General features: G+C 49.8%; 1 protein-coding gene across 1 annotated transcript in view; it reads right to left on the reverse strand.

Annotated features, from left to right (window-relative positions):
• BDP1 (BDP1 general transcription factor IIIB subunit) overlaps positions 1–26,270 on the reverse strand; it is a 1,412,545-nt gene that overhangs the window by 24,941 nt on the left and 1,361,334 nt on the right. The window contains exon 41 of the mRNA XM_086960808.1: positions 23,594–23,849. Within this exon, the coding sequence (XP_086816934.1) occupies positions 23,594–23,849 (256 nt within the window). The remainder of the gene's footprint in view (positions 1–23,593; positions 23,850–26,270) is intronic.

A 26,270-nucleotide genomic window follows, 5' to 3' on the forward strand; every position in this document is an offset into this window, starting at 1 on the left:
TGCTATGCGCTCACCGCATCTTCTGAGCCCTCGTCACTACCCTACAAACACTGTAGTGCACAAAATAGAGACATCATCCCCCCGACACCTTGTCATTTCCCACAGGCTTCCACCCGTCACCAGGCCCCCAAGAAAATTTCCATTAAAGCTGGCTTGATCAACTGACGCTCACTCGTGAAACACTCTCTAGACGTAGCTCAATCGTTAGAGGATAATAAGTGGGACCTGCTTTTTCTTACTGAAACCTGGTTAGGGGAAGAAACCAACCCTGCTCTTTGCCTCGCCATTCCGCCAGAATATAAGATCTTGTGCGCCAACAGACAGAATATCCATCCTGGTATAGGTGTGGCCATAATCTATAGATCAATCTGGTACATCTCTTCCTTCTTTTACTCTCAAATAGACTGTATCGAGGCATTACCTTTCTGTATCAAATTAGCACCCAATTGCACCTACTCAGGTTTATTAGTATACCGCCCCCCCAAATCTAAAATTACCCATCTTCCGGCTCTCCTTGATTATGCCTTACAAGCCTCTACCCGCTACGCCAACTTCACCCTCATTGGGGACTTCAACCTTCACGTAGACATCGCCGAAGACCCCACTATCGTTAATTTTCTTTCCACCTTATCTGATGGTGGGCTAAACCAAATAATTTCTGGCCCCACTCATAAGGCAGGACATACCTTGGACCTTATATGCACCAATTTAACCGACATTTCCTCAAGTGCCCCCATCCCTGTAACCCGGTCTGATCACTATATGATCCCTTTTACCATCTCCTTTGGCCATCAGGATCGATCTAGTCCCCCACATAATCCAGTGGGCCGCAACTGGAGTATGATTTCCCCTGACAACCTAGCCACTCATCTGACCTCGCTTGTCTTTGAGGAGGCTACAGACCTAGATACCAGACTGTCCAAATTCAATCATTGGATCTCCTCCGCTATCGATCTTGTAGCACCTATCAGGTCTATGAAATCCTCCCGAGCCACCTCTTCCGCTCCCTGGTACTCGGATGAACTCCGCAAATGTAAATTGGCCTGTAAACAACTAGAGAGATGCTGGAGACGATCTTACTCTCCAAACAGCAAACTCAAATACAAATCTGCCCTTAAAGAATACAGGAAGAAAATCATAGATCACAAACGACTCCATCTAGAGGAGAAAATCACCCGGGCACAAGGCTCGTCAAGAGAGATCTTCAATACCGTTAGAACCTTCACTGACCCATTAGCCCTCAAGCGTCAAACCCCGGTGTCCCAGACCCTTTGTGATTGTCTCTCTAACTATTTCGAAGATAAGATTGCTACTATTCAGAACTCCTTTCCTAGCAAGACTAACTCTATCAGTCACGAACCATGCATAGCTAGCTCTAACCCCATTCATGTCTTTACTAACTTTGAGGTGATTACCCCGGAGCAATCTCTGGCAGAACCTCTAAAATGCAAATCTGGCTCCCCCATGGACCCCTGGCCGGCAAAACAGTACAAATCCCTAGCCCTCCTGCTCAACCCCATCTTAAATGATATAGGGAATGACTCCCTCCAGACCAGCATCTACCCCGACTCTTGGAAGCACGCCAGACTAGTGCCCATACTTGAAAAGGCGAATGCAGACCCTACCGAACCAGCTAACTACCGACCCATCTCGCTGCTGCCCGCCCCAGCTGGGGACTCGAGAAACTCGTACAACGGCAACTGGCCAACTTCTTGGAAACTCACGGCACCTTCCATAACTCACAGCACGGATTCAGACCTGGTCATAGCAACGAATCCGCCCTCATTGAGATGGCTGATGCCATCCGATGGAAGCTGGACGAGGGGTCAAGAGCGGTGTTGGTGCTGCTCGATCTGTCGGCAGCATTCTACACCGTCTCCCACCCCCTCCTCCTTGACCGTCTGCAAACCAAAGGCATCCAAGGCAAGGCCCTGGAATGGTTTGCCTCCTTTCTATCCAATCGGACACAGGCAGTATTCACACCCCCGTTTACCTCGGACAGCCGTCCGCTCAGGTGGGGTGTCCCTCAGGGCTCCTCACTTAGCCCCCTTCTGTTCAACGTTTATTTTTCCCCCTTGGCTGAGATCATCGCTAAATCTGGAATCAAGGCCACTTCTTATGCTGACGACATATAGCTACTGTTTTCATATGACTCCCCATCCCAATCCACCTTTGACCCGTTGAAAAACTGTCTCCGCAACATCGCAAGTTGGATGGATAACAACTCCCTCCGACTTAACGCCGGTAAAACCGAGGTCATATTTTTCCACCAGCCCTCACCTCTGGACTCCAACTTGTGGTGGCCCCTTGAACTGAGCGCACCCCCCTCGCCTAAAGACTCAGTTAAAAACTTCGGGGTAATCTGGGATACCAACCTTTCTTTCCAAAAATAAATTCAGAGGGTATCCGCAGCCTGCTTCTCCAAGATGAGGATGATAAAAAAGTTCATCAATTTCCTTCCCAGTCATACTAGGAAAGCAATCGTGCAGGCTCTGATCACCTCCCATTTGGATTATGCCAACGGATTGTACCTTGGACTTTCCTTGGGCCTTCAACGGCGTCTCCAGACAGTCCAGAATGCTGCTGTTCGTCTGGTCTGCGGTCTCCCCCTTCGTGAACATATCACTCCCCACCGGCATAGGCTACACTGGCTTCCAGTTCACAAAAGGGCGGAATTTAAGGCACTTGCCCTAGCCCACCGGGCTGTCAAGGGAAAAGGCTCTGCATACCTATCCTCTTGCCTCCGTCCTTACAGCAACACCAGACTTCTCCGTTCCAGCTCTCAACATCTCCTAACCACCCCCAGATTTTAAAAAGTTCGTTCTGGGGGAAAAACATTCCAAGTCTGTGCCGTCACCCACTGGAACAAACTACCCTTGACCATCCGGACCATCCAGGAGGAACTCTCCTTCCGAAGAGCTCTAAAAACCTATCTCTTCTGTTAGAACCATCTGAGCCAGTCACAGTCTCATTACCCACAGAAGCGCCGGGACACCCCGTTGGGGTATCTGTGCGCTATACAAAATGCTCCAAATAAAATAAATAAATAAATTCCACCAATACACAGTCGATATGAGGTTTTACTTAGAAATCTCCAATAGTTCTACTATGCTACCTTCACATTTCAAAGAAATCAGTTCCTGGATATCACTAGAGAAACTATCTTACTTCATGAAGACTACCCTGAAAATTGGATTGCTCAACTCAAGGAGTTCAACTTCACTAACAAATTAATGACTTTGCTAATCTGTCACAACCTGTATTCTAATGCCCTCCACCAGGGGGCTGAATTGTGGGCTCTCCATTGTCAAAATAAGCTTCTGGACCCTCCCCTTCATGCATATACTGACTTCCATTTATTTGGATTCTACTTGCAAATTGCCATCCATTCCCAATCCATGCTGGGTTTTGTGAAAGCCAGCCTGCTCATGCCAGAAGAAAGCCTGCTCATGTTTGACACTCTGTTACCTAGAATTCCCTGCTCACTGCTTTATTACCCCCTTTGCAGGCCAAGGATGGGTGGAGGAATTCAGTTCACCTGTGGCTGGCTGCTGCTAACATGCTCACACCTAATACCAAGTTTGGTCATTGTAGCTGTGTACCCGTGAGACCGACCCTTGTTTCTAGTGTTTCCTGAGCTTTTGATATACTCGTTTCCAGTGTTACCTGAGCTTTTGATATCCTTGTTTTCAGAATTCCTGAGCTACAGCTATTCCATGTGCCTAAATTAGCACTGGCTGCAGTGCTACCTTGTTTCCTGAGTTATAGTTATTCTTCGTTTCTGTTCCTGAGATTCAGCTATTTCTTGTTCCTGATTTGCACTGCTTGCAGTGCTCCCAACTCTTTTTCCTGAGCTGTAGCTATTTCCCGTTTCCTTGAACTAGCACTGCCTGCAGTGCTACCTTGACTCATGAGCTTTTGCACAATTCTGTTCCTGCTCCAACACAGCCTTCAGAGCTACTGTGTTTTCTTGACTCCTGACACAGAAATATTCTAGTATGCCCTTGTAGCCTCCCCTTCTGTATATCCTTTCCCAGTCCTTGCTTTTCTTCCCATCTCCTTGGTTACAGTTCCTAGTTTACAGTCTTTCTATTCCTGCTGTCTTGCTTCTATTACCTTGTATGTTTGTTACTTGCTTTCTGCCAAGTGTGCCCTGTGATACCTTTCTTTCTTGTTAAGCACTCCTCCTTGCTAGCTCCTTGTCTATTGTGCTTGTATTTAGTTCCATCCCCTTGCTGTTACTGCCTTCTTGCCTGTTCCTGTTTGATCGCCAGGATCTGTGGGCACAGCTGCCAACCTAGGTGGTGTTTCTTGTTCACAGTGAGTATTTTCTTGAAAGTTACATTTATAACATCACCATCACCATCCAGAAACCCTCCCTTTGCATGCATATCCTATGTGGATGAGGAACTTATCGAGCTTTAGTCTTACCGTGTGGAGTTCCTGAGTGCTTTACCACATTCCCTTTATTGGTAATGTTGTTGTGTGTACATATATGTCTGCACGTCCATCCTGGGTGTAGTTATTCTGACTGCTAAATTGCATCTTGAGTGCCTGGCCTCTGAGTCTTAGCCATTTTGTTCACTTGTACAGACTTCCCCTTTGGATCCCTTTTCTCTTCTGACTTCTTGTGGGATCCTAGGCAGTGCTGTAGTCTTCTTTCTGTGTACGTTTTCTACCCAGTCCCTGCCCAAGTCCCTGACTGTGTTCCCGACATAGTCCTGGACAGTCCCTGACAAATCTGCCGGGCTTCTGGCTTGGCTAATCTATAAAGTTTTAACTTCATATAAAAAAAGTCACTAAAGAACCCACAAAAACAAATATCAATTGAAGCTACTATATCTTATTTGCTTTACAAGCAATTGGGATACCTTGTGTCGCATATGGTAACTGGTGGGATAGAATATCCCTTGCATGTCAACAGAAGCTGTGCTGCCCTGCATTGTTTTCATGTATCATTTCTGTTGAAAACCATGTAAGCTCACTGAAGAGCACCCAAGGGGCACCTTTCCTTAAGAGATTTGCAACTGCTCGCTCTACTGGGACCTCTGTACAAGAGTAGCCCTCTTCTTCTTGTTCCCCGAAAAGGCATTCTCCTAATCTGCAAGGTGTCTAATGATCTAGCTGTATCTGTGTCAGATTTTAACACCTGTAGGGCATTGTCACGTGTTGGCTAAATAATACTTCAACCTCATATGGCATGTCCAAGATTTCTGGCCTGAATGATGTGGTTTTCAGCCTTCCCTGTCAGCGGAAAATAGTCACTCGCTGAGGAAAACCTTTAGATGAAATGTCCATCACACAGTCTATCATCTCAGATGTAGTTTTTTAACCTTCTTCGAGGATCTTTTTTGCATCCACTTTAATATTTTCAGGTAAGCACTCTATGTATGTGGCCATGTCTGACCATATTTGTCTGTGATAATGGCGAATAGCCTATAAATTGGCAGCTCTAATTGTAAATTCCGACATGATAGAAATAACATTCTAAGGGCAGGCCTTCTCAATTGGGTGGTGTTGAAATGTGCGTAAATGGATTTTTGAGCTGCTTGCATTATTACAGAGTCTGGTTTTGGATGCCCAATTTAGCATGCTGGTGAACTTTCTGGCGCTTTATATTTTTTTCATCCAAAGAGGGTAAGATGGAAGTCCGTAGCTGGATCCTTCATTATTTTCGTACCTACCTCCCAAATTAAATTTACAATAAGGATTGCCTTAACTGATTTTCTAGCAGATTCCTTGAAATCATATAACAAGCAATCTGATTGCTATATAGGCATTGGTAGTTCAAAACTCTTCGCAGCCTTTGCATAAAATATGAAAACCTCAAATGTCATCAGGTGGTGGAGAATCCACTGGTTGTGTGGTCAGCGCTGGTAATCAGGTAGTTACCCCATTCATTCGGTGTTGTTTGAATGCCCTGTAGTTCACCTTCTTCTCTATCCATGTCAGAGGACATTCCGTCATTTGTTGAAGGAACTGCAAAGTCTTTATGTTATCTTGGGTGTGAGAGGTGCTGGAAAATTGTAGGAGGTTGTACCTGAAGAGACTGTGGAGGACAAATCGTTTGTGTTGGAGATGCAGTCTTTGTGGGTTCAGAAAACCTTTTATAGTAATCCAGCAACATACTCTGTATGTTATTTACGAAAGTAATTAGCATCTGAGCCATGCCTTATTGGAGCTGGTGATGAGTATAATGCTTCTTAACATATTGTTGTGCTCCTGACAAATAATAATCTTCTTTAAAATATTGCTCATTGGGGGCATGGCTAGCAGCCCGAGAAAATGGCCGCAGCCTAAGGAGTCTCCGCTGCCCGAATAACTTCCCCGCAGATCCGTACACTGATCCGGAAGCTGTTCTCGCATCCACGCATCTGTCGCAGGGACATCAACGTCGGACGGACGAACGTGGCCTACCTCGGTGAGATAAGCCGGGGACTAAAGTTGGTGAGGTACCGGTCACGGCACACACGAGGGTCCGAAGCCCGTCGAGAGCTGGGCTCGGTGTCGGGGCTAGGAGGAGACGGCCCGGCATGGATCTAACACATTGGACTACCACCTTGACAGATTGGGGTAATTAGCGGCCACATAGACAGCATCTGTGACCGCGGAGGATTGCGATGGCAACGCCAACAACGTGTCAGAGCTTCTGTGACATCTGAGACAGAACGTGGCCGATTAGCTACGGCGCGAGCCCCGAGATACACACCGCACAGCAACTGTCCGAGGGGACACCCTGCTGATGGCTTTGAGCTTACAGACGACCAGAGCACCGGAGGTAGGAAGTAAGCCCCCCAGGCCTCACCATAGCAACTGCATCCCCTGCACAGTATTGACGCAGGCGGCCTAGTCACAACCCGGAGTGTTTGAATCCGGCAATCCGCTACCACCCAGGCAAGGGGTGCCACTGCCCCTTAACAACAGACCGCACAGCGGCACCTGCACCCAACGATCCTGAAGGCATAAACACACAGTGGTGCCCTACGGTGTGCGACGCAGTGCTAGAGGTGCGAAACTCGAAAGGCCGCGTGTGCCAGGGCAGCGCACTGGCAGGCAGTGGGGAATACCGCCTCGACACTGGAACGTCGCAGTCAGCCGTTCCCACTGCCAAAATGAGTGGCAAATCCCAGAAGGGCGCGCATCAAGCAAAACTAGAGAAATTTGCATACGTCAAACCGCCGACTGAGCACGCAGACCAGGACACTACATCTGTATCTAGCTCTAAAGACACTGAGAAACACAAAATTACACTGCAGGACATTATGACCACACTAAATAATTTCCACGCATCCCTAGATTCCCGCATTGGGTCCCTCTCAGTGGAACTGTCCCGAATCCGAGCTGATTTCAACAAAATGTCCGCCAGAGTCTCAGTGGTGGAAACCAAAGCAACGGCCCTCGCGAGCGGTACGTCCACCCTCAAGAAACAGGTTCACCAACTCGAGGCGGACAACAAACTGCTAGCCGCCAAGCTTGAAGATCAGGAAGGCTGGTCGAGGCGGAGCAACATTCGCCTCATAGGCGTACCGGAACGGGCAGTTGGCCCGGCGCTTGACCTGTTTGTTGAGGACCTCATCACAAACCACCTTCAGCCACGGAGCCTCTCCAACTATTTCTCTGTGGAAAGGGAGCTCCGAGTACCGGGTGGGAAACTCAAACCGGGGTCGCCCCCAAGGCCCATTCTTGCCCGCATTTTCAACTACCGGGATCGTGACGTGATATTGCAAACTGCCAGTACTGTTCCTCTGATGCGACTTGACAACTATACTATCTCAATTTTCCCGGACTACACAGCAGCACTCACGAAACAACGCCGTGGATTCATTCCAGTTAAAAAGACACTCCGAGCCCGTGAATTTAAATATTCCTTGCTGTTCCCCGCTAAACTAAGGGTAGAAGCTGAGGGCAAAGTGTGTTTTTTCCTGACACCCGAAGACGCTCAGGAATGGTTGGAGGGTTGGCGCAGGGTCGCATGTTCGAATTGAACGGGCGGTGGTAACGGACGACGTGAAAGAAATAGTACGCTGGAAGACCCAGAACAGGCAGACGCAACGGACGGACCGCTGTAACCCAGTGGAAGGGAAAGACCATAACTATGGCATGGAAGAACACTGGAATAGATGGTCGATCAGAACATAATTGGTTATTGACTGATTAAGCCACCATCCCGCCGATATCTGCCAGTGGCTAAAGCGCTGAGGAACAATCCTCTACAGATAACAGTGGGGACTTAAAAAACTTTTTGTCGGGACCCATTTGCCACCTAGAACGTATCCATTATGGCATTCAAGGTTGGAACTGGTATAACCATTAAAGTAAATGATGTAAATGGGAAGGGGACTGCGGATGATCCCCCCCGGTTATGGTATTGGGAAAGGGTACTGAGCACTCTGCACAGTTGAGGAGGCGGGTAGTTTTAAGTCCATGATGCAGGGAGGAGGGAGGGTGCGGGGGATTGTTAATTGGTATTTATGTTTTTTTGTTTGCAGGTTATAAATGGGCGGCGGTTACCTACTTTTAACCAAACACTGCGCATCTGACACATTGCCAACTCATTTCCATCGTTATACACATGGACCATGACAGACATAGCAGTGAGGTCTCAGCAGAGTGTTGATCCAACACCACCTCCCCTTACGCAGACTGCTCCCTTGTCCCTACTTACGTGGAATGTACACGGGCTCGGGGATAAGATAAAAAAAAGGATTTGTTTTGCAATACTTAAAACAACAGGCCCCTGCAGTGGCACTACTCCAGGAAACACATTTGGTGGGTCTAACATGTAGGGCACTGGACCGATGGGGTTTCCAAGTGGTGGTGCATTCTGAATTCACCTTGGGGGTCACGAGGAGTAGGTATCCTAGTACGAAAGCAATTCCCGCTGATAATTAAACGGACGTGGACAGATGACCAGGGCTGATTTGCAGCCATCACATGCCAGTGGGAGGGACGGGCCTTTAATATAGTGACAGTGTATATTCCTCCAACGCTTCACACGATAGCCCTCCCAGCCCTTGCTGAATTTTTACTTACCCTTCCAGAGGGCGAACTACTAATTGGAGGGAATTTTAATGCCACAATTTGCGGTAATCTGGACCGACAACCCCCCAAAGACCAGAGTGGCGGGAACTCCCGCCTATCGGGATTTCTCGAGGCGCTCGGTCTCATGCCTGGCGCTTCTACCATCCACTGACTCAGCAATTCACATTTCATTCCGGGGTACACAATAGCCTCTCACAAATAGATTACTTCTTAAAGTCAGTGGATGGTCTACGTAATATAGTAGAAATTAATACCTTGCCCAGGGGAATCTCCGATCACTCACCACTGCTATTAACAAATACCCATGAATGTACGACTAGACGTCACATTTTCCCCATATATCCCGGATACCTACATAACCCCAAAATTCTAAAAGATATCACCAACACAACACAACACTATTTCCAAGAGAATGCCTAATCCATTTCCTCTCTGGCCACCTTTTGGGAGGCTTATAAAACTGTTATTCGCGGCCAGGCCATCGCCTCTATTACAGGTCACAAGTCCGAAAAAGAGATAGACACCATGGAGATAGACTTACACCAAGTGGAGGTGCTCCATGCACAAAACCCGATGAGAGGATTGGCCCACTCGCTACATCTTAAGCAACAAGAATATAGGGAACACCTAAAAGAAACGGTTAGTGCCAGATTGCAGGGTACGCAGCATAAAATTTATGAACTGAGAGATAAGGCGGGAAAGCTTCTGGCCTGGCTTGATAAGAAAGAACACACTAAAGATGGATCGTGCAAATACGCGCGGAAGATAATGGGATCATAATAGAATAGAACAGAAGTGGCATTTATAAAGCACATGGCTACCCATGGGCATTCCCAGCGCTAGAAGAAGGAAGAGGCAGATGAAGCTTATCTCAGGAAATAGTCAATACTTAGCTAAACATTTTAAACAGGTATATACACCAACGTCCACGATGATGATAGAGGAGGCCCGGACCTTCCTTAAAGATATTAAAATGCCTAAACTCACTCCAAAAGTGCGCTCCACGCTTGAAGCAGACATCACAACTGACGAACTGCAACTGGCAATAAGGGCCATACAGTCAGGGAACGCGGTGGGGCCAAACGGCATACCCGTCAAACTCTATAAAAAGGCAGCTAATACCATAGCTCCACATTCTTTAAGCATGTATCTCAAGAGTCTGGAGGCAAAGAAGCTCCTGTGAGATCAAGGACTGCCACAATAGTGGCGATTCCTAAAGCTGGTAAGCCCCCGACGACTGTACCGCATCTCGCCCTATATCGCTGATCAATGCTGAAGCGCAAATTCTCGCTAAGCTCCTAGCAACTAGATTAACCCCTCATCTCACTGCTCTAATACATACCAATCGGGCTTCATGCCTGGTAGGAATATGGCCCTCAATCGGAGATGCCTACATGGGGTAATGGCGGGCATACCCTTCATCCAAGAGTCGGCTGTTATCCTCTCCTTAGACGCCCGAATGGCGTTTGATATGGTGGAATGGCCCTTTCTTTTTGCGGTCCTGCACCATCTCGGTTTTGGCCCCAAATTTTGTGCATGGGTACACTTGCCGTACTCCAAACCTCTAGCTCATGTCACAGCAAACGGCCATATGTCGGAGGATTTTCCGATGGGGCGCGGAACACGTCAGGGGTGCCCCCTCTCACCGTTATTATTCACCCTGGTCCTGGAGCCACTGGCGGCGTGGATCGGATGGGAACCGATGATCCGAGGGCTGCATTGGGCGGCTGGCTGGGAGGACCGCATCTCCCTGTATGCTAATGATGTGTTATTGTATTTGGCATCTCCCAGATGGTCTATTCTTGTGCTATTAAACATATGCGACTTATATGGTCAAGTCTCCGGCTACATCATAAACTGGTCCAAATCGATTATATATGTACTTCAGGGCCCCCGCCGCGCCTCCCACAGGGGTGTAACTTGCGAACAGTGGAAGGAAGTTTTAAATATCTAGGTATCCATGTCACGCCAAGCTCGGAAGAATTTGTTAAGAGAAACATTATACCACTCCTTGAACGTCTTAGACGTGACAGGCTACAATGGCAAGCCCTACCGTTAACACTGCATGGGAAAGCGGCACTTTTGATGATGGCACTTCCCAGATTCCTCTACGCCCTGGAGAATACCCCATTTCCGGTGCCACCAAGGTATTTTAAAGCAATAGCGGCAGAAGTCTCGAGTTTACTCTGGCAGAATAAACCGGCATGCATTGTTATGGACAAATTGGTCCGAGGCTGGTATGATGGGGGCATAGCGCTCCGGAACATACAATATTATTACTGGGCATCGCAATTGAAAGTACTTATCAATGGATACATGCCCCGCAGACAGACTCTGCATACAAAGCAGACCGTTACGGATTGGGAGACGGGGGTGTCATGAGAGCATTATATACAACAATGCGAACTATCCCTCTAATCGGACCCGCGGCACATAGGTTCGGGTTTGGTACACTGCCCAAAAAAAATTTAGGCTGGAATAGAGTGGTAACTCAGCTCACTCCGCTATGAGAGGCACAGCGCCTGGGTAGACTTCGGAATAGTAAGGGTTTCCATAGGTGGGATTCTATAGGTATCTCTACAGTGGGTGACTTAGGGGATAAAGAGAAGATGGTTACATCTGAACATCTACAGGAACACTATGAGCTGCCATCCTCCAAAAAAACTTAGATACAAGCAGATTAGACACGCACTTATGGCGGTAATACCACTTGACACCACACTTCCTGAGGCCCCCCCCCCACCCCCGGAGGATAGGTTGCTGACCGAATACATGGACAAGAAGGCTACCTCTCTCACTTATCGTAAACTGGTAAACAATCTACCTGATCCGACGCTATCCTTATGCACAAAAGGGTCTGATGATCTGGGGGATCTTCTAGACACACAGACTGGCAAGAGGTGCTTTCATCTCCTCGTGAAGTGGCAATCCATCCCGAATTAGACTGGTACAGCAGATAATACACCGCACGTATTATAGCAGAATGACCTTGCACAGAATAGGGAATAGGGGATACCTTAGATCCGCTTTGCCTGCGGGGATGCGGGGAGAAGGGAACGTTCTACCACACAATATGGCAATGTACACAAATAGGGCCCTACTGGGCAGCGGTAATGCGAACCATTTCTCAACTAAGTGGAGTCTCGGTAACACCAGAACCCAAACAGTGTTTATTAAATATTTGGGAACCCACCGATCTTAATCATGCGTCACAGGATTGGGTGACCCTCGGGATGATATTAGCTAAACGCAATATCGCCCAGTTATAGGGATCACGACTCTCCCCCATACTTCATGACTGGTGCAAGGAAATGGATGGGGCCACGATGGCGTAGAAGGCGACATATGTGCATCGTGGCTGCCACCGAAAATGGGAGAGAACATGGGGAGCGTGTAATAAATATAGGGGATATATTTGTACTCCACCGTTGATCGCATCAGATGAAGGTTCTGAGTGAGGGGGTCGTGGGGAGGGATTGGGCAGCTTCCAATACTCCATTTTACTAACAATGTACTAACTGGCTTGCTGATATGTCTATGGCAATTGGGAATGTGTCAAGAAAATGTTATTAATCTACCAATTTGTAACTGCCTCTTATTATGCCCCGTTATCAATAAACAAAATTTTAAAAAATGGCTCATCTTCCTCTTCTTGATAATTGACATTTAACTCAGAAGGACTGTGGGCTGCTTTGAATCTTCCTCATCCAATAAGTGTGTTGGTGAGAGTAGTGAGATTATACTTGGGAAGGAATGTTTGGGCTTCAGTAATGTCTCAGTGCTTTTTTCTCTTGTTGACGTGGATATCAATGACAATGACAACATAATCAGGGCTTTAACTGTCGGCGGCGTTACAATTTCCATCATCAACTGCATCATCGACAGTTTCTTCTTAGCCGGTGCTACTGTCTTCATTGTAGGTATTGTCTAAGCTGTTGTCATCGGCGACTATTTTTGAGGCAGTTTGCTATTAAGGCAGATGCTTCCGTCAACAGCACTCAATAAATCAATCAAAGAATTTGTATGGTGCGCTACTCACCCGTAAGGGTCTCAAGGCGCTGCTGGGGGGGAGGGGGGCGGGGAGTCGCTACTGCTCGAACAGCCAGGTCTTGAGTTGTTTCCTGAAGGAGAGATGGGCCTGGGTCAGCCGTAGGTGAGTGGGGAGGGAGTTCCATGTCTTGGCTGCCAGGTAGGAGAAGGATCTCCCTCCGATGGTGGATTTCCGAACGCGTGGGATGGAGGCGAGGGCGAGGCTGGCGGAGCGGAACTGGCGGGTGGGTGTGTAGAAGGTGAGGCGGCTGTTGAGGTACTTCGGGCCCATGTCGTGGAGGGCCTTGTGTGCGTGGGTGAGGAGTCTGAACGTGATCCTCTTGTTGACGGGGAGCCAGTGCAGGTTGGACAGGTGAGCGGAGATGTGGCTGCGGTGAGGGATGTCCAGGATGAGTCGTGCCGCGGCGTTCTGAATGCGCTGGAGTCTTTTCTGGAGTTTGGCTGTGGTTCCGGCGTAGAGGGTGTTCCCGTAGTCCAGACGGCTGGTGACGAGGGCTTGGGTGACCGTCTTCCTGGTTTCGGTGGGGATCCATCGGAAGATCTTTTGGAGCATGCGCAGGTTGTTGAAGCAGGCTTATGAGACGGCGTTCACTTGCTTGGTCATGGTGAGGGAGGAGTCCAGGAAAAATCCCAGGTTGCGTGCGTGGTCCGTTGGCTTGGGTGCGCTGCCCAGGGCAGGTGGCCACCAGGAGTTGTCCCAGGCAGAGGGGGATGGTCCTAGGATGAGGACTTCCGTCTTGTCTGAGTTGACTTTCAGGCGGCTGATCTTCATCCATTCTGCAACGTCTTTCATTCCTTCCTGGAGGTTGGCTTTGGCGGTGGTGGGGTCGTTGGTGAGGGAGAGGATCAGCTGGGTGTCGTCGGCGTACGAGATGATGTTGAGGTTGTGTTGGTGAGCGATGGCTGCGAGGGGGCTCATGTAGACGTCGAAGAGGGTGGGGCTGAGAGAGGATCCTTGTGGTACGCCGCAGGTGACTTCGGTGGCCGTGGAGCGGAACGGGGAGAGGCAGACTCTCTGGGTTCTTCCGGCAAGGAACGAGGAGATCCAGTCCAGTGCCGCTCTTTGTATTCCGGTGTTGCTGAGGCGCTGTAGCACATGTTACTACTTGTGTAACGATATATCTGTAAGAGACATAGTTAGTGATAGATTCCTTACATTAGAATATCCCAAGGGTCAGACTGGATCCGGAAATTTTTGCGTAGCAATACCCCTGCGCGTCGGTAGGTGTCGTCCGCGGCTCCGCGTCCGTCGTCGGCGTCGTTAGCGCCGGAATGACGTCGTCGGAGTAATTAGACGCCGCCCATACGCACTGACGTCAGTTCTGATACACAGCTTTTGCGCGCCAGATACGCAGAGCCATGATAGAACCAACACTGGTGCCATGAAACTAGGGCCCTGAAAGGGGATGACCTCAACCCTAGATATCTGTTCGCAGAACGGGGAGGATGGGTGGGTCGGTAAGGAATCCATCACTAACTAATGTCTCTTACAGATATGTCGTTACACAAGTAGTAACTTGTGCGTCTGAAAGAGGCACGTTAGTGATAGATTCCTTACCTTAGAATAGATACCCCAGCAATACCAACCCCGGTGGTGGGTCTGCGAACCAATAATCACACCAGAAAGTCCTGGAGGACGAAACGGCCAAAGAAGCCATCCCTCCGGACTTGGCTGTCCAGGCAGTAGTGTCTTGCAAACGTGTGCAGCGAGGCCCACGTAGCTGCCTGGCAAATGTCCTGCAAGGGCACTCCTCGGCCCATAGCAGTTGTAGTCGCCGTGGCCAGAGTAGAATGAGCCCGCAATCCGGCAGGGGGCTCCTTTTTGGCCATGGAGTAGCATGCCTGGATACACAAGATGATCTACCGCGAGATGGTCCTCTTGTGCACTGCCTTTCCCTTCTTAGCGCATGTTTTGGGTCCAGACGGTGGAGCCTCTCTTCCTCTTTCGAGGGATGCGGAGGCGGAAAGAAGGTGGGCAAGGTAATGGACTGCCCGATGTGGAAGGCCGTGACAACCTTGGGCAAGAAGGAAGGTCTTGTTCGCAACACAACCTTGTCCGAATGAACAGAGAGGAAAGGAGGTGTAGAAGAAAGAGCCTGGAGCTCACTCACACTCTTGGCAGAGGTGATGGCAACCAGGAAAGCAGTCTTCAGAGTAAGAAGACGGAGAGGACAGTTATGGAGCGGCTCAAAGGGGGCACACATGAGGTAAGTAAGCACAAGATTCTAGTCCCACTGGCGCATCACGAAGGGAACAGGAGGGAACATGTGTGTGATGCCCTTCAAAAACCTATTTACAATGGGGGACTTGAACAAGGAAGGCTGATCAGGTAGCCGTAAGAAGGCGGAAAGTGCAGAAAGGTACCCCTTGAGAGTGCCCAGAGCAGAGCCCTGCTGGGCAAGAGAAAGAAGGAAGAGGAGAACCTCAGAAAGGGGTGCAGAGAGTGGGTCCACAGCCTTTGCTGTGCACCATGCCACAAATCTGTTCCACCTGCAGGCGTATACCGACTTTGTGGAGGGACGCCTGGCTGCCAGAATGATATCACATACTTCGGGAGGCAAGTCGAATGGCCTCAACTGCCGCCGCTCAATCTCCAAGCTTGTAGGTGGAGACTGGACAGGTTCGGGTGCAGAACCGTCCCCTGCTGCTGCGACAGAAGGTCCTCCCGAAGAGGCAGACGAATCGAGGGATCGACTGACATGCTGAGTAGCTCGGGATACCAGTATCTTCGTGCCCAGTCCGGAGCCACCAGAATCACCCGGGCCCGGTCGCGCCTGATCTTCTTCAGCACTCTGCGCAGAAGTGGTATAGGCGGAAAGGCGAACAACAGACCGCAAATCCAATCGCGACGAAAAGCGTCTCCGAGCGAGTGCCGCCTTGGAAATTCCAACGCGCAGAACTGATGACATTGCACGTTCTCTTCTGTGGCTAATAGATCTAACCAAGGCTCTCCCCATTGCTGAAAGAGGCCTTGCGCCATGTCCGAGTTCAGACGCCATTCGTGATCCATCATGCACCAACTGCTGAGTTCGTCCGCCCTGGCATTCAGAGAGCCTGCCAGGTGTTGAACCACCAGGGTCACGCCCTGATGTTCCAGCCACTGCCAGAGGCGCAGAGCCTCCTGGCATAGGGTCCACGACCCCACCCTGCCCTGTTTGTTGCAGTATCACATGGCGGTGGTGTTGTCCGTGAACACCTGCACTACACTCCCCCGGACAGAGGGGAGGAATGCCTTCAGAGCTAGACGAATCACCCGCAGCTCCAAAAGGTTGATATGGAGCCGGGACTCCGCCCGAGACCAGAGGCCTCTGATCTCCGCCTCTCCCATGTGGCCTCCCCAGCCCTGGAGGGACACTTCCGTCACAACCACATGCTCCGGGTGGGGTAGGGAGAGGGATCTGCCACTGACCCAATCGCGGTCCGTGAGCCACCACTGCAGTTGTCTCGCAGTACCCTCCCAGATCAAGACATGATCGGACAAGTTGCCCTGATGCTGGCCCCACTGAAACTTCAGGTCCCACTGCAGAGCCCGCATCCGCCACCGGGCGTGATGCACCAGAAGGATGCAGGAGGCCATCAGCCCCAGAAGCCGCAGCGTCAACCTGACCGAGACTCGGGATAAAGGCTGAAAGATTGGAATCAGAGCCTGTATATCCCGAACCCGATGCTCGGGTGGGTAAACCCGAAACTGCGCAGAGTCGAGAACCGCTCCGATGAAGAGGAGCTTCTGAGAGGGACACAGGTGCGACTTCGGCACGTTGATGGAGAACCCCAGCAAGTGCAGGAGGTCGGCCGTAGTCTGGAGGTGGCTGACGACTGTCTGGGGCGAGCCCGCCTTCAACAACCAGTCGTCGAGGTAGGGGAAGACTGACACCCCTAACCTGCGCAGATGAGCTGCGACCACCGCCATCACCTTCGTGAACACCCGTGGGGCGCTGGTAAGGCCGAAGGGGAGCACGGTAAACTGAAAGTGCTCGTGGCCCACCGTGAACCGCAGGTAACGCCGGTGGGCCGGCAGGACGGGGATGTGAAAATAAGCGTCCTGCAAGTCCAACGCTACCAGCCAGTCTCCAGGGTCTAGGGCAGCTAAGACCTGAGCCAAAGTCAGCATCTTGAACTTCTCCTTCCGGAGGAAGCCGTTGACGTTCCGCAGGTTCAAGATAGGGCGTAGGCCCCCTTTGCCCTTCTTGGGTACCAGAAAGTAGTGGGAGTAACAACCACACCCTACTACTGGCCCAGGAATGCGTTCGATGGCCCCCTTGGCCAAGAGGGCAGTGACTTCCTCTTGCAGAAGTTGCAAGTGATCCCCCGACACGCAGTGGAATTGCGGTGGAATGGCTGGAGGGGTCGCCTCGAAGGGGAGGGAGTAGCCCCTTCGGACGATTTGCAGCACCCACATGTCCGACGTGACAGTGCGCCAGTGGGAGAGGTGATGGCGAACCCTGCCTCCCACAGGCGTCACATGGGCCTGAAAACTCGGACTAGGAAGGTTTCGAGGCGGGTGCTGCGGAGGGAGGTGTGGGCTGGCCTCGCCGTTGTCCCCGACCGCCGCCACGGCGCCCCTTCCTTGGCCGAAAGGCACCCGATTGCTGGCGTGTGGCCGAGAGGCCCAAGGACTTGGCCGTAGCCCTGGAGTCTTTAAAACGCTCAAGAGCATGGTCTGCCTTGCCGCCAAAGAGGCGACGGCCATCAAACGGCATGTCCAGCAAGGTGGCCTGGACATCAGCCGAAAAGTTGGCGGACCTCAACCAGGCATGGCGCTGAACCGCCACTGTCGTTGCCATCGCCCTGCCCAGTGAGTCCGTGGTATCCAGCCCACACCGGATGGAATATCGCGCTGCATCTCAGCCCTCCACAAGGGCTTGGCCGAGTTTAGCCCGGACCTCCACCAGACATTGTAAAATGTAAATTGATACTTGTATAGCGCACTACTCACCCGCAAGGGTCTCAAGGCGCTTGTACGAATACCGCTGTGGAATCCATCCTGGCTTTCCCTGTGAGGCGTCCACTCCTGGGCACCCCCAAGGTGGAGGCCAGGCATCCTTAGCGTAGTGGGGGCCGTTGTGGAGATTAAGCAAGCTATTGCCCAGAGTTGCAGAGTGGGACTCCATGATTGGAATAGGCACCGAGGCGAGAATTATCAGGTCGGTGGAATTTTGAGCCCAAGACCCGCCGAGGCAGGGAATTGAAACCTGGTCCCGTGCTAGACCTCTGCATCAGGGTCTGCCGCTCTAATCATTGAGCCACACTTCTCACGCACCTCCGCGACCGTGTCCCACAGCGTGTGGGTGTAGCTGCCCAAGAGACACGCAGTATTTACAGACCGCAGCCCCAAACTTAGGGACGAGAACACTTTCTTCCCAAATTGTTCATATCTCTTGGATTGCCGATCGGGGGGAGCCGTCGGGAATGCGGTCTGGGAAGTAGAGGCCCGGATAACCAGGCTCTCAGGGTGGGGTGGGTGGACAAAAAGCAAGGGTTGCCCAGGGCCGGGGGGTAGCGTCTGGCCACGTTCCTATCCATAGGCGCGCCTGTGGCGGGCTTGGACCAAGTGCCCACAAGAACGTCACACAGGGCCTCATTGAATGGCAGTAGAGGCTCATTGGAGCATGCCTGCGGTTTGAGTACCTCAGTGAGGAGGTTAGTCCTCACGGCAGCGACGGGGAGCTCAAGGTTTAAGGCCTTGGCCGCCCTCGTCAACACTACGCTATAAGCTGCCCCCTCCTCCGTAGCCACGGTGGGGAGACAAATCCAGTATCTGGCGAGTGTCAATACCACTGGCCTCCCCAAGCTCATATGTCCAGTCCTCTTGAGACTGGCACTTCAGTGCCAGAGGGTCCTCAGACCCCTCCCAGTCACCCTCGCCACCCGTCTCCTGTAGAACAGGCTAAACAGACGGGGCCTCCTCATGGAAATAAAAATCTCCAAAGGCCGTCGGAAGCGGCGCCCAGCAGAGTTGGACTGAAGGGAGAACTGGGGACGGCGTCCATAGTGGGCGACTCCCTCGGGGCCGGCGCCGGTGAGGTCGTGAGGTCGATCGGCGTTGACCCGGATCCGGAAGCGGATCCGGTGAGGTCCTGCGCATGGGCGGCGTCTAAGTACTCCGACGACGTCATTCCGGCGCTAACGATGCCGACGACGGCCGCGGAGCCGCGGACGACACCAACCGAAGCGCAGGGGTATTGCTACGCAAAAATTTCCGGATCCAGTCTGACGCCTGGGGATATTCTAAGGTAAGGAATCTATCACTAACGTGTCTTTTTCAGATTCAGTTTGCAGTGACACACGGTGTTGAAGGCTGCTGATAGGTCCAGTAGGATGAGGGCAGCAGTTTCCCCGTTGTCGAGCATGGACCTGATGTCGTCGGTGGCTGCGATGAGGGCGGTCTCGGTGCTGTGGTTTGCTCGGAATCCGGACTGTGAGGGGTCGAGGGATCCGTTGGTCTCGAGGAAGGAGGCGAGTTGTCTGTTGACGGTCTTCTCGATGAGCTTGGCTGGAAAGGGTAGTAGCGAGATGGGGCGGAAGTTTTTGAGATCCGTAGGGTCTGCGGTGAGTTTCTTCAGGAGAGCGCTCAGTTCGGTGTGTTTCCAGCTCTCCGGGAAGGTGGCGGTTGCGAAGGAGCTGTTGATGATGTCCCGGAGTTGGGGTGTGATGATGGAGTCGGCTTTGTTGAAGATGTGGTGTGGGCATGGGTCGGTGGGGGAGCCGGAGTGGATAGTGTTCATCATGCGGGTGGTGTTTTCGGTGCTGACTGCAGTCCAGGTGCAGAGGGTGGTGGTGGGGGGTGCTGGTTCGGTGGTAGTGTGCGTGGTCATTGCGCCAAAGCTGTTGTGAATGTCGGCGATCTTGCGGTGGAAGAATGTGGCGAGGGAGTCGCAGAGGTCTTGCGAGGGTGTGATGTCGTTGTTGCATGCGCTGGGGTTTGAGAGCTCCTTGACGATGCTGAAGAGTTCCTTGCGGTTGTGGGTGTTGTTGTCCAGACGTTCTTTGAATGCTGTCTTTTTGATGGTGCAGATTATTTGGTGGTGTTTGCGGGTGGCGTTCTTGAGGGCTGCATAAAATGTAATACTAGACTTAGAGAAGGAGTGGTAGGCTCAGATCTGAATTTTTTAAGAGACTTTCTTCTTTTTATGTTTCTGAGAGCGTTCACATGTCTGTTGTCCCATGCTCTCCTATTGACCCATAATGTTTTGTTTGTGCGATTCTGGAGACATTTGATCTTGTGATCTCGTCCTTTTATGTGGCCTCATTTGTGTCTTTGAGGAATCCTCACTATCCTCCTCAGGAATGGGAGTTTAAGGTTAACATTTTTGGAGCCTTATTAGAAGCCTCCCCTTCCTATCCTACAATGTTTTAGAAGAAAAGGTATGTCAGGTTTTACAGTCTTTTACCTTATGTGAAGGATGGAGACAGTATAAACATTCCTTGTGAGGCTCACTGAGTGGAGTCTTTTCGCTCCACATCTTCCACAATGTCTGAAAAGTCCTTTCTTTGCTTAATTTGACCAGTCAGATCTTAGGCAGACGTGAGGGTGCAGCTGCATTTCTTGAAGAATAATTCTTTATAAATGAAAACTAGCAACAAACTGAGCAGAGCTCAGGGAGACACCCATCACACAACATGTGGTATAAAATGTGAAGGAGTTTAATGACAGGATCGGAATATGGTGTCCTCCATTGCACCAGCAAAACGCGCAATATCCAAACGGGATTCCCCTTCCGCTCCCTGGTTCTCACAGGACCTCAGAGTAGAGAAGGCAGCGTGTAAGAGGCTGGAGAGGCTTTGGAGGGTAAACTACGGGCCCCTAGAAAAAGCCTGATATAAGGAAGCCTCCAAAAAACTGAAGAAGGCCGTTAGAAAGGCAAAAAAACTGTTCTATGCAGAATCAATTCAGCAGGCAGAACACTCGAGTAAAGAAATCTTTAAGGTGGTACAGTATTTTTTCAAACCCAGGTGTATTGAGAGGGAGGTTCCCCCGTCGGCCACTCTGTGCAATAGCATTTCAGATTTCTTTGACTATAAAATTAAGCGAGTCTATGAGACCTTCGGTCCGGAGAGGAAAACGGATCTGGTTGTCAAAGTGGTGGATGGTGAAACTTTGGCACAATTCCAGCCGATAGCTCTGAGCGCGGTTATGCAGGAACTAAGTCGCTGTAAGTCAGGGTCACCTGACGACCCCTGTCCACCTAAACTCTGGAGCACCATAGCTGACTTTGTGGCTCCCACAATACAGCAGATTTGGAATATATGTCCATCTCCTCCGGGGTGTTCCCGAAGATATGGAAACATGCCACTCTCTTCCCGCTAAAGAAAAAACCAAATGGGGATCCCAAGGACCTTAGCAATCTTCGTCCGATTTCTCTGTTGGCAGCGCCGGGCAAAATGTTTGAGAAAGTAATCCAGCGCCAGTTAAGTAAATTCATTGAAGAAAATAGGATATTGCATGAGACGCAATCAGGCTTTAGACCCGGCTTCAGCACTGAGACAGCACTAATTGAGGTGGCAGAGTCAGTGAGGTGGTTGATGGATTCAGGAAACTCAGCGATGCTGGTGCTCCTGGATCTGTCGGCCGCTTTTGATACGGTCGACCATGCTAGGCTGTTGATGCGACTGGCTGAGGTAGGCATTCAGGACCAGGCACTAGGGTGGAGACAGTCGTATCTGACTCAGAGAACACAGAAGGTGGCGCTGGGGACCGTTTCTTCAACACCCAAGGTCCTCAGCTGTGGCGTCCCTCAGGGGTCGGCACTCAGCCACATTTATTTAATATCTACCTGGCTCCACTTTTTACGTTGATTGCCAATTGGGGGGGTCAAGGCAATCTCATATGCCGATGACACCCAACTGGTGTTTCCGTATTCGGAGGTGTCGGAGGCGTCATTTTCGAGTTTCAAGGGCTGTCTCCAAGATGTTGCATGTGGGATGAACACAAACAAATTAAAACTCAATGCAAACAAGACGGAAGTGATCTTTTTTGGTAAAGGCCCCCCTCCACCCTCAGAGCTTTGGTGGCCGGCGGAGATGGGACAGGCCCCTTCGCCTAGCCAAACGGCAAAAAATCTGGGGGTGCAGTGGGATGACAGTTTGTCCTTTGCCTCGCACATCCAGCAAGTAGTTGGTTGCTGTCTGTGTAAGTTGAGGAATCTTCGGAAGATTCTGCGACTTCTACCAGAGGGCTGCCGAAAAACAGTAATCCATGCCACAGTGACATCTAGGCTGGATTACGCAAACGGCCTCTATCTGGGCTTACCAAAGTACCTAATTCAGCGGCTGCAACTGGTCCAAAATGCGGCTGCAAGACTGTTAATGCGGATCCCTTTCAAGCATTCGGTCTCTCCGCACTATCTTTCACTTCACTGGTTACCAGTAGCCAGCAGAATCAAATTTAAGGCACTCACGTTGGCCTTTAGATCTCTGTATGGCACCTGCCCAAATTATCTGAAAACTCGGTTGCCGAGATACACCCAGGTCCGCTCTCTCCGCTCCAACTGCCGCGTTCAGCTTGTAGTTCCACGAGTAAAAAGGGCTCGGTTGGGAGGACGAACTTTCTCGGCCAATGTGGCGGCACTCTGGAACACCCTGCGCCCAGCACTTCAGCAGGCCCCCTCCGAGCTCTGCTTTAAGCAGATGCTGAAGACCTGGCTATTCACCCAACCGCGCTAGGCGCTTAACTCTGGTCCTCGTGGTCAAACCTGTTCTTCTAGCACCGGGACACCTCCTTGTGAGGTAGCTGTTCGCGCTTTAGAAAATGCTGTATTATTATTATTATTATTAAGGAGTAAAGCCTCTGAAGGGAATGTTTTAGAAGGTGCTGTTGCACGACTGGCTGGAGTCTGGTTCTTACTAAATTATATGGATAAGTTAATGAAGTGAATATGTTTAGCCCTTCTAGACTGTGTGTTAAACTGTACTGTATTTTATTTTTACCATGGGACTCCCATTTCAACGATGGGGAATGATTCAAGCATGTCAATCTATGCAAGATCAATACTGGAGAATAATACTGCCAGAGAAAGTGATGTCAAAGTTGCTATTTTTGCAGTCTAATTCATAAAACCTTGCTGCATAATCTGGGTCTCCACTCTGTGCAAGCCTAGTATCCCAGACAAAGTGAAGGCTCTGAAGAGGGGCTGTTACTATGATGATGAAATCCATACTTCACAGGAAACTGAAATATTTCAGTTCATAGACAAATAGGAGTTTTTATATCACTTTGTTTTATATACACATCATGCCTGTTCAGAAATATTCGTAATGTTACATTAAAAGTATGGCAGCTGTGTGCCCATATTGATGGACACTTGGATTAGCTGCTTGTGACTAGAACCAATTAGTCACTCCACTAAAACCCAGCTGCTCCTCAGCGGTGTGTTTTCAGGTGCAATTAATCCAAATTACATCACTGGTGACAAATGTGAACACACCAACTGTGCTCTTGATATTCTGCCTTCTGCCATTATTCCACACACATTTTTTACAAAACAAAAAAGTGCTAACATACCACAGCTGAAGTACGGCTAACACTTCCGTGTCCTTTGGTTTCATCTACACTGGAGGCTCCTTTTGTTGATACCATATTACATCCTGGTTTTTCATCAATAGTGTTTTTAAAAGATGGAAGCCTTTTCAGATCATGTGACTGAGCTGGAACAGATGACTGTCCAATTCTGCTTTGCTTGTTTTTTATAATCATATCATTCTCAATGTCTGGTTTCTTGCAAAGTAATGGTAAAAATCCCAGAGGCTTTCGTGCAGGCCTGTTTAGGAAAAACAAAGGAAAAGCAATAATCAATGGTTGAATGATACAGGTGAGTCACTAATATTACTATACATCTTTTCCTTTCATAAATGACTCCGGGCCAGATGTAAGACTGTTTTTTGCAGGTGTAAATTGGAGATTGGCCAGTTTTCGACCGCAAAAAATTGCTGCTGGAATGTACAAGAGCTTTTTGGCGAATCACTGACTCGTAAAAAGGCATTTGCGACTCTTGCGATTAGGAAGGGGCATCCCTTCCTAATAGCGAGTCTCAATGCAGCCGCAAAACACTTGCAGTTTACCACCTACTTCAAGTTGGTGGTAAACCACTCGCAAACAGGAAGGTGTCCCAACAGGACCACTTCCCCTTTGTGAGTGTGCGCACAGATATTTTTTAAGAGCAGCCCACCGCCTGTCCTTAAAAAATGAATCGGAAAAGTTTCATTTTCCTTTTTAAAATGCATCCCGTTTTCCTTTGAGGAAAACGGGCTGCACTTAAAAAACAAAAACTGCTTTATTTAAAAAGCAGTCACAAACATGGTTGTCTGCTGGTTCCAGCAGGCCACCATCCATGGAAGTGCTAGCCATTCCCAATGGGAATGCAAATTGTGCTTGCCTCATGAATATTAATGAGGCATGCAATTTACTACCACATTGGGAATTGCAAACAGTGTCTGAGACACTGTTGTACAATCAAATTTTGCGAGTTGCAAATTGCGAGTCACAATTCAATGCAATTTGCGACGCGCAAAATGGAATGGTCATAATCTGGCCCTCAGTGTAGTACATTATCTATGAAGGGATGTACTGTATCACCTATCGCACTAGCCACAAATCCTTAACCCAACATTGCTAGTGCATATGGAAAATGCTGTTCGTAGGGTGCAGTGATGCAGATTCACAAGCTCTGAATACTCCTGCCATCCAGTGTTGGACTTGGACATTAGCAGGTTGTTTTACTCCGAAAAAAGGCTTTTGGCATCACAGGATGGAGTGTGACTCCACCTCTCGTTGGCAATGTGCATGGGCACCAACTCTGTTAGAGTATTTTCACGCAGCAAGGCAGTAGTATGGAGTGGTGCATTTGTATTATGAAAGGAAGTTAGTTAATAAGGAAGAGATCTGCAAGTAGAGTTGAACGTTTTCGGGAGGAGGGGGGGCACATGTTGATCTACAGCACTACACGATACGTACTGACACTTACAGGATAAATAACATTTTCAGTTCAAAAAATGTGTTGCTGTAGAACACATGCTTTTAACAGACAGTAAAGCAGCGCTCCTTATAAGTGGTGGCTAGCATGTGGATGATACAGATGTCTGAAACGAAGTCCTTATGATTGTTTAGCCAACCATTGTCTGTTGGCAGGCTAAGATATCCACACAGTAGTGCTTTGTGAAAATGTGCGGGGATAATTAAGAGGAGTCTTTTGGCTTTAAGATAGCAAGTTTGGATGTACTTGACTATCTACCTGCCAACACCTACCTTAGAAATAGGCTGGCCTGGTCGGCTTTATGGTATGGCTTGGCCCTATAGATATATAGCAGGAGACATGACGTCTAGGGTGTAGAGGGCTCTCTCAATCAATAAATCAATTTATAGAGGGTTTATAAAGTGCGCTACTCACCCGTGAGGGTCTGAAGGGGCGGGGGGGGGGGGGGCAGCAGCTCCGGATCAGTCGAAGAGACCGGTATTTAGGTCCTTCCTGAACGTGTGCAGGGTAGGGGAGCGTCTGATAATCTGAGGGAGGTTGTTCCAGGTCTTGGCCGTGACGTAGGAGAAGCTCTTCCGCCAGTTCTGTTTCTGCGGATGCGAGGGACCTCTGCCAGGGCGAGTTCGGCGGAGCGGAGGTTCCTCTCGGGTACCTGGAAGGATACTCTCTCGTTGAGGTATTTGGGCCCGATGTTGTTGAGGGATTTGTAGGCGTGGGTGACGGAGTTTGAAAGTGACCAACTCTCTCTGGTACTGAGTTTGGCTGAGGGAAAATGAGTAGGAGCTCTATAATTTGGTTGAGGTGGAAAGGGGAAACCAGTTTGGGTCGGAACTTTGGGTTGGTTTGGAGTACTACCCTGTCCTTGTGGACCACAATGTAAGGTTCTTGTAGCGTTATGTAAAGTTGATTTGGGTAGCGCTCTACTCACCCAAGAGGGTATCCAGGAACTTGAGCAAGGTGTGTAAGTGTACGGTCCCAAGATGCTTATATGAAGAGTCAGGTCTTCATCTACTTGTGGAATTCAAGAAGTGAGGAGGAGGAGGCTGTGAGGTGTATTAGGAGGCCATTCCATGTCTTGGGTGGGAAGCAGGAGAATAAGTGACCTCCAGTTTTGCTTTTGTGGATGCGGGGTGAGAGCAAGCAAGAGTGAGGCAGAGCGTAGGTGTCTGGTGGGTTGGTGAAAGTGTATGCAGCTGTTCAGATGCTCTA

This window comes from Lissotriton vulgaris, chromosome 3_1 (assembly GCF_964263255.1).
Source record: "Lissotriton vulgaris chromosome 3_1, aLisVul1.2, whole genome shotgun sequence".
Taxonomy (NCBI): Eukaryota; Metazoa; Chordata; class Amphibia; order Caudata; family Salamandridae; genus Lissotriton; species Lissotriton vulgaris.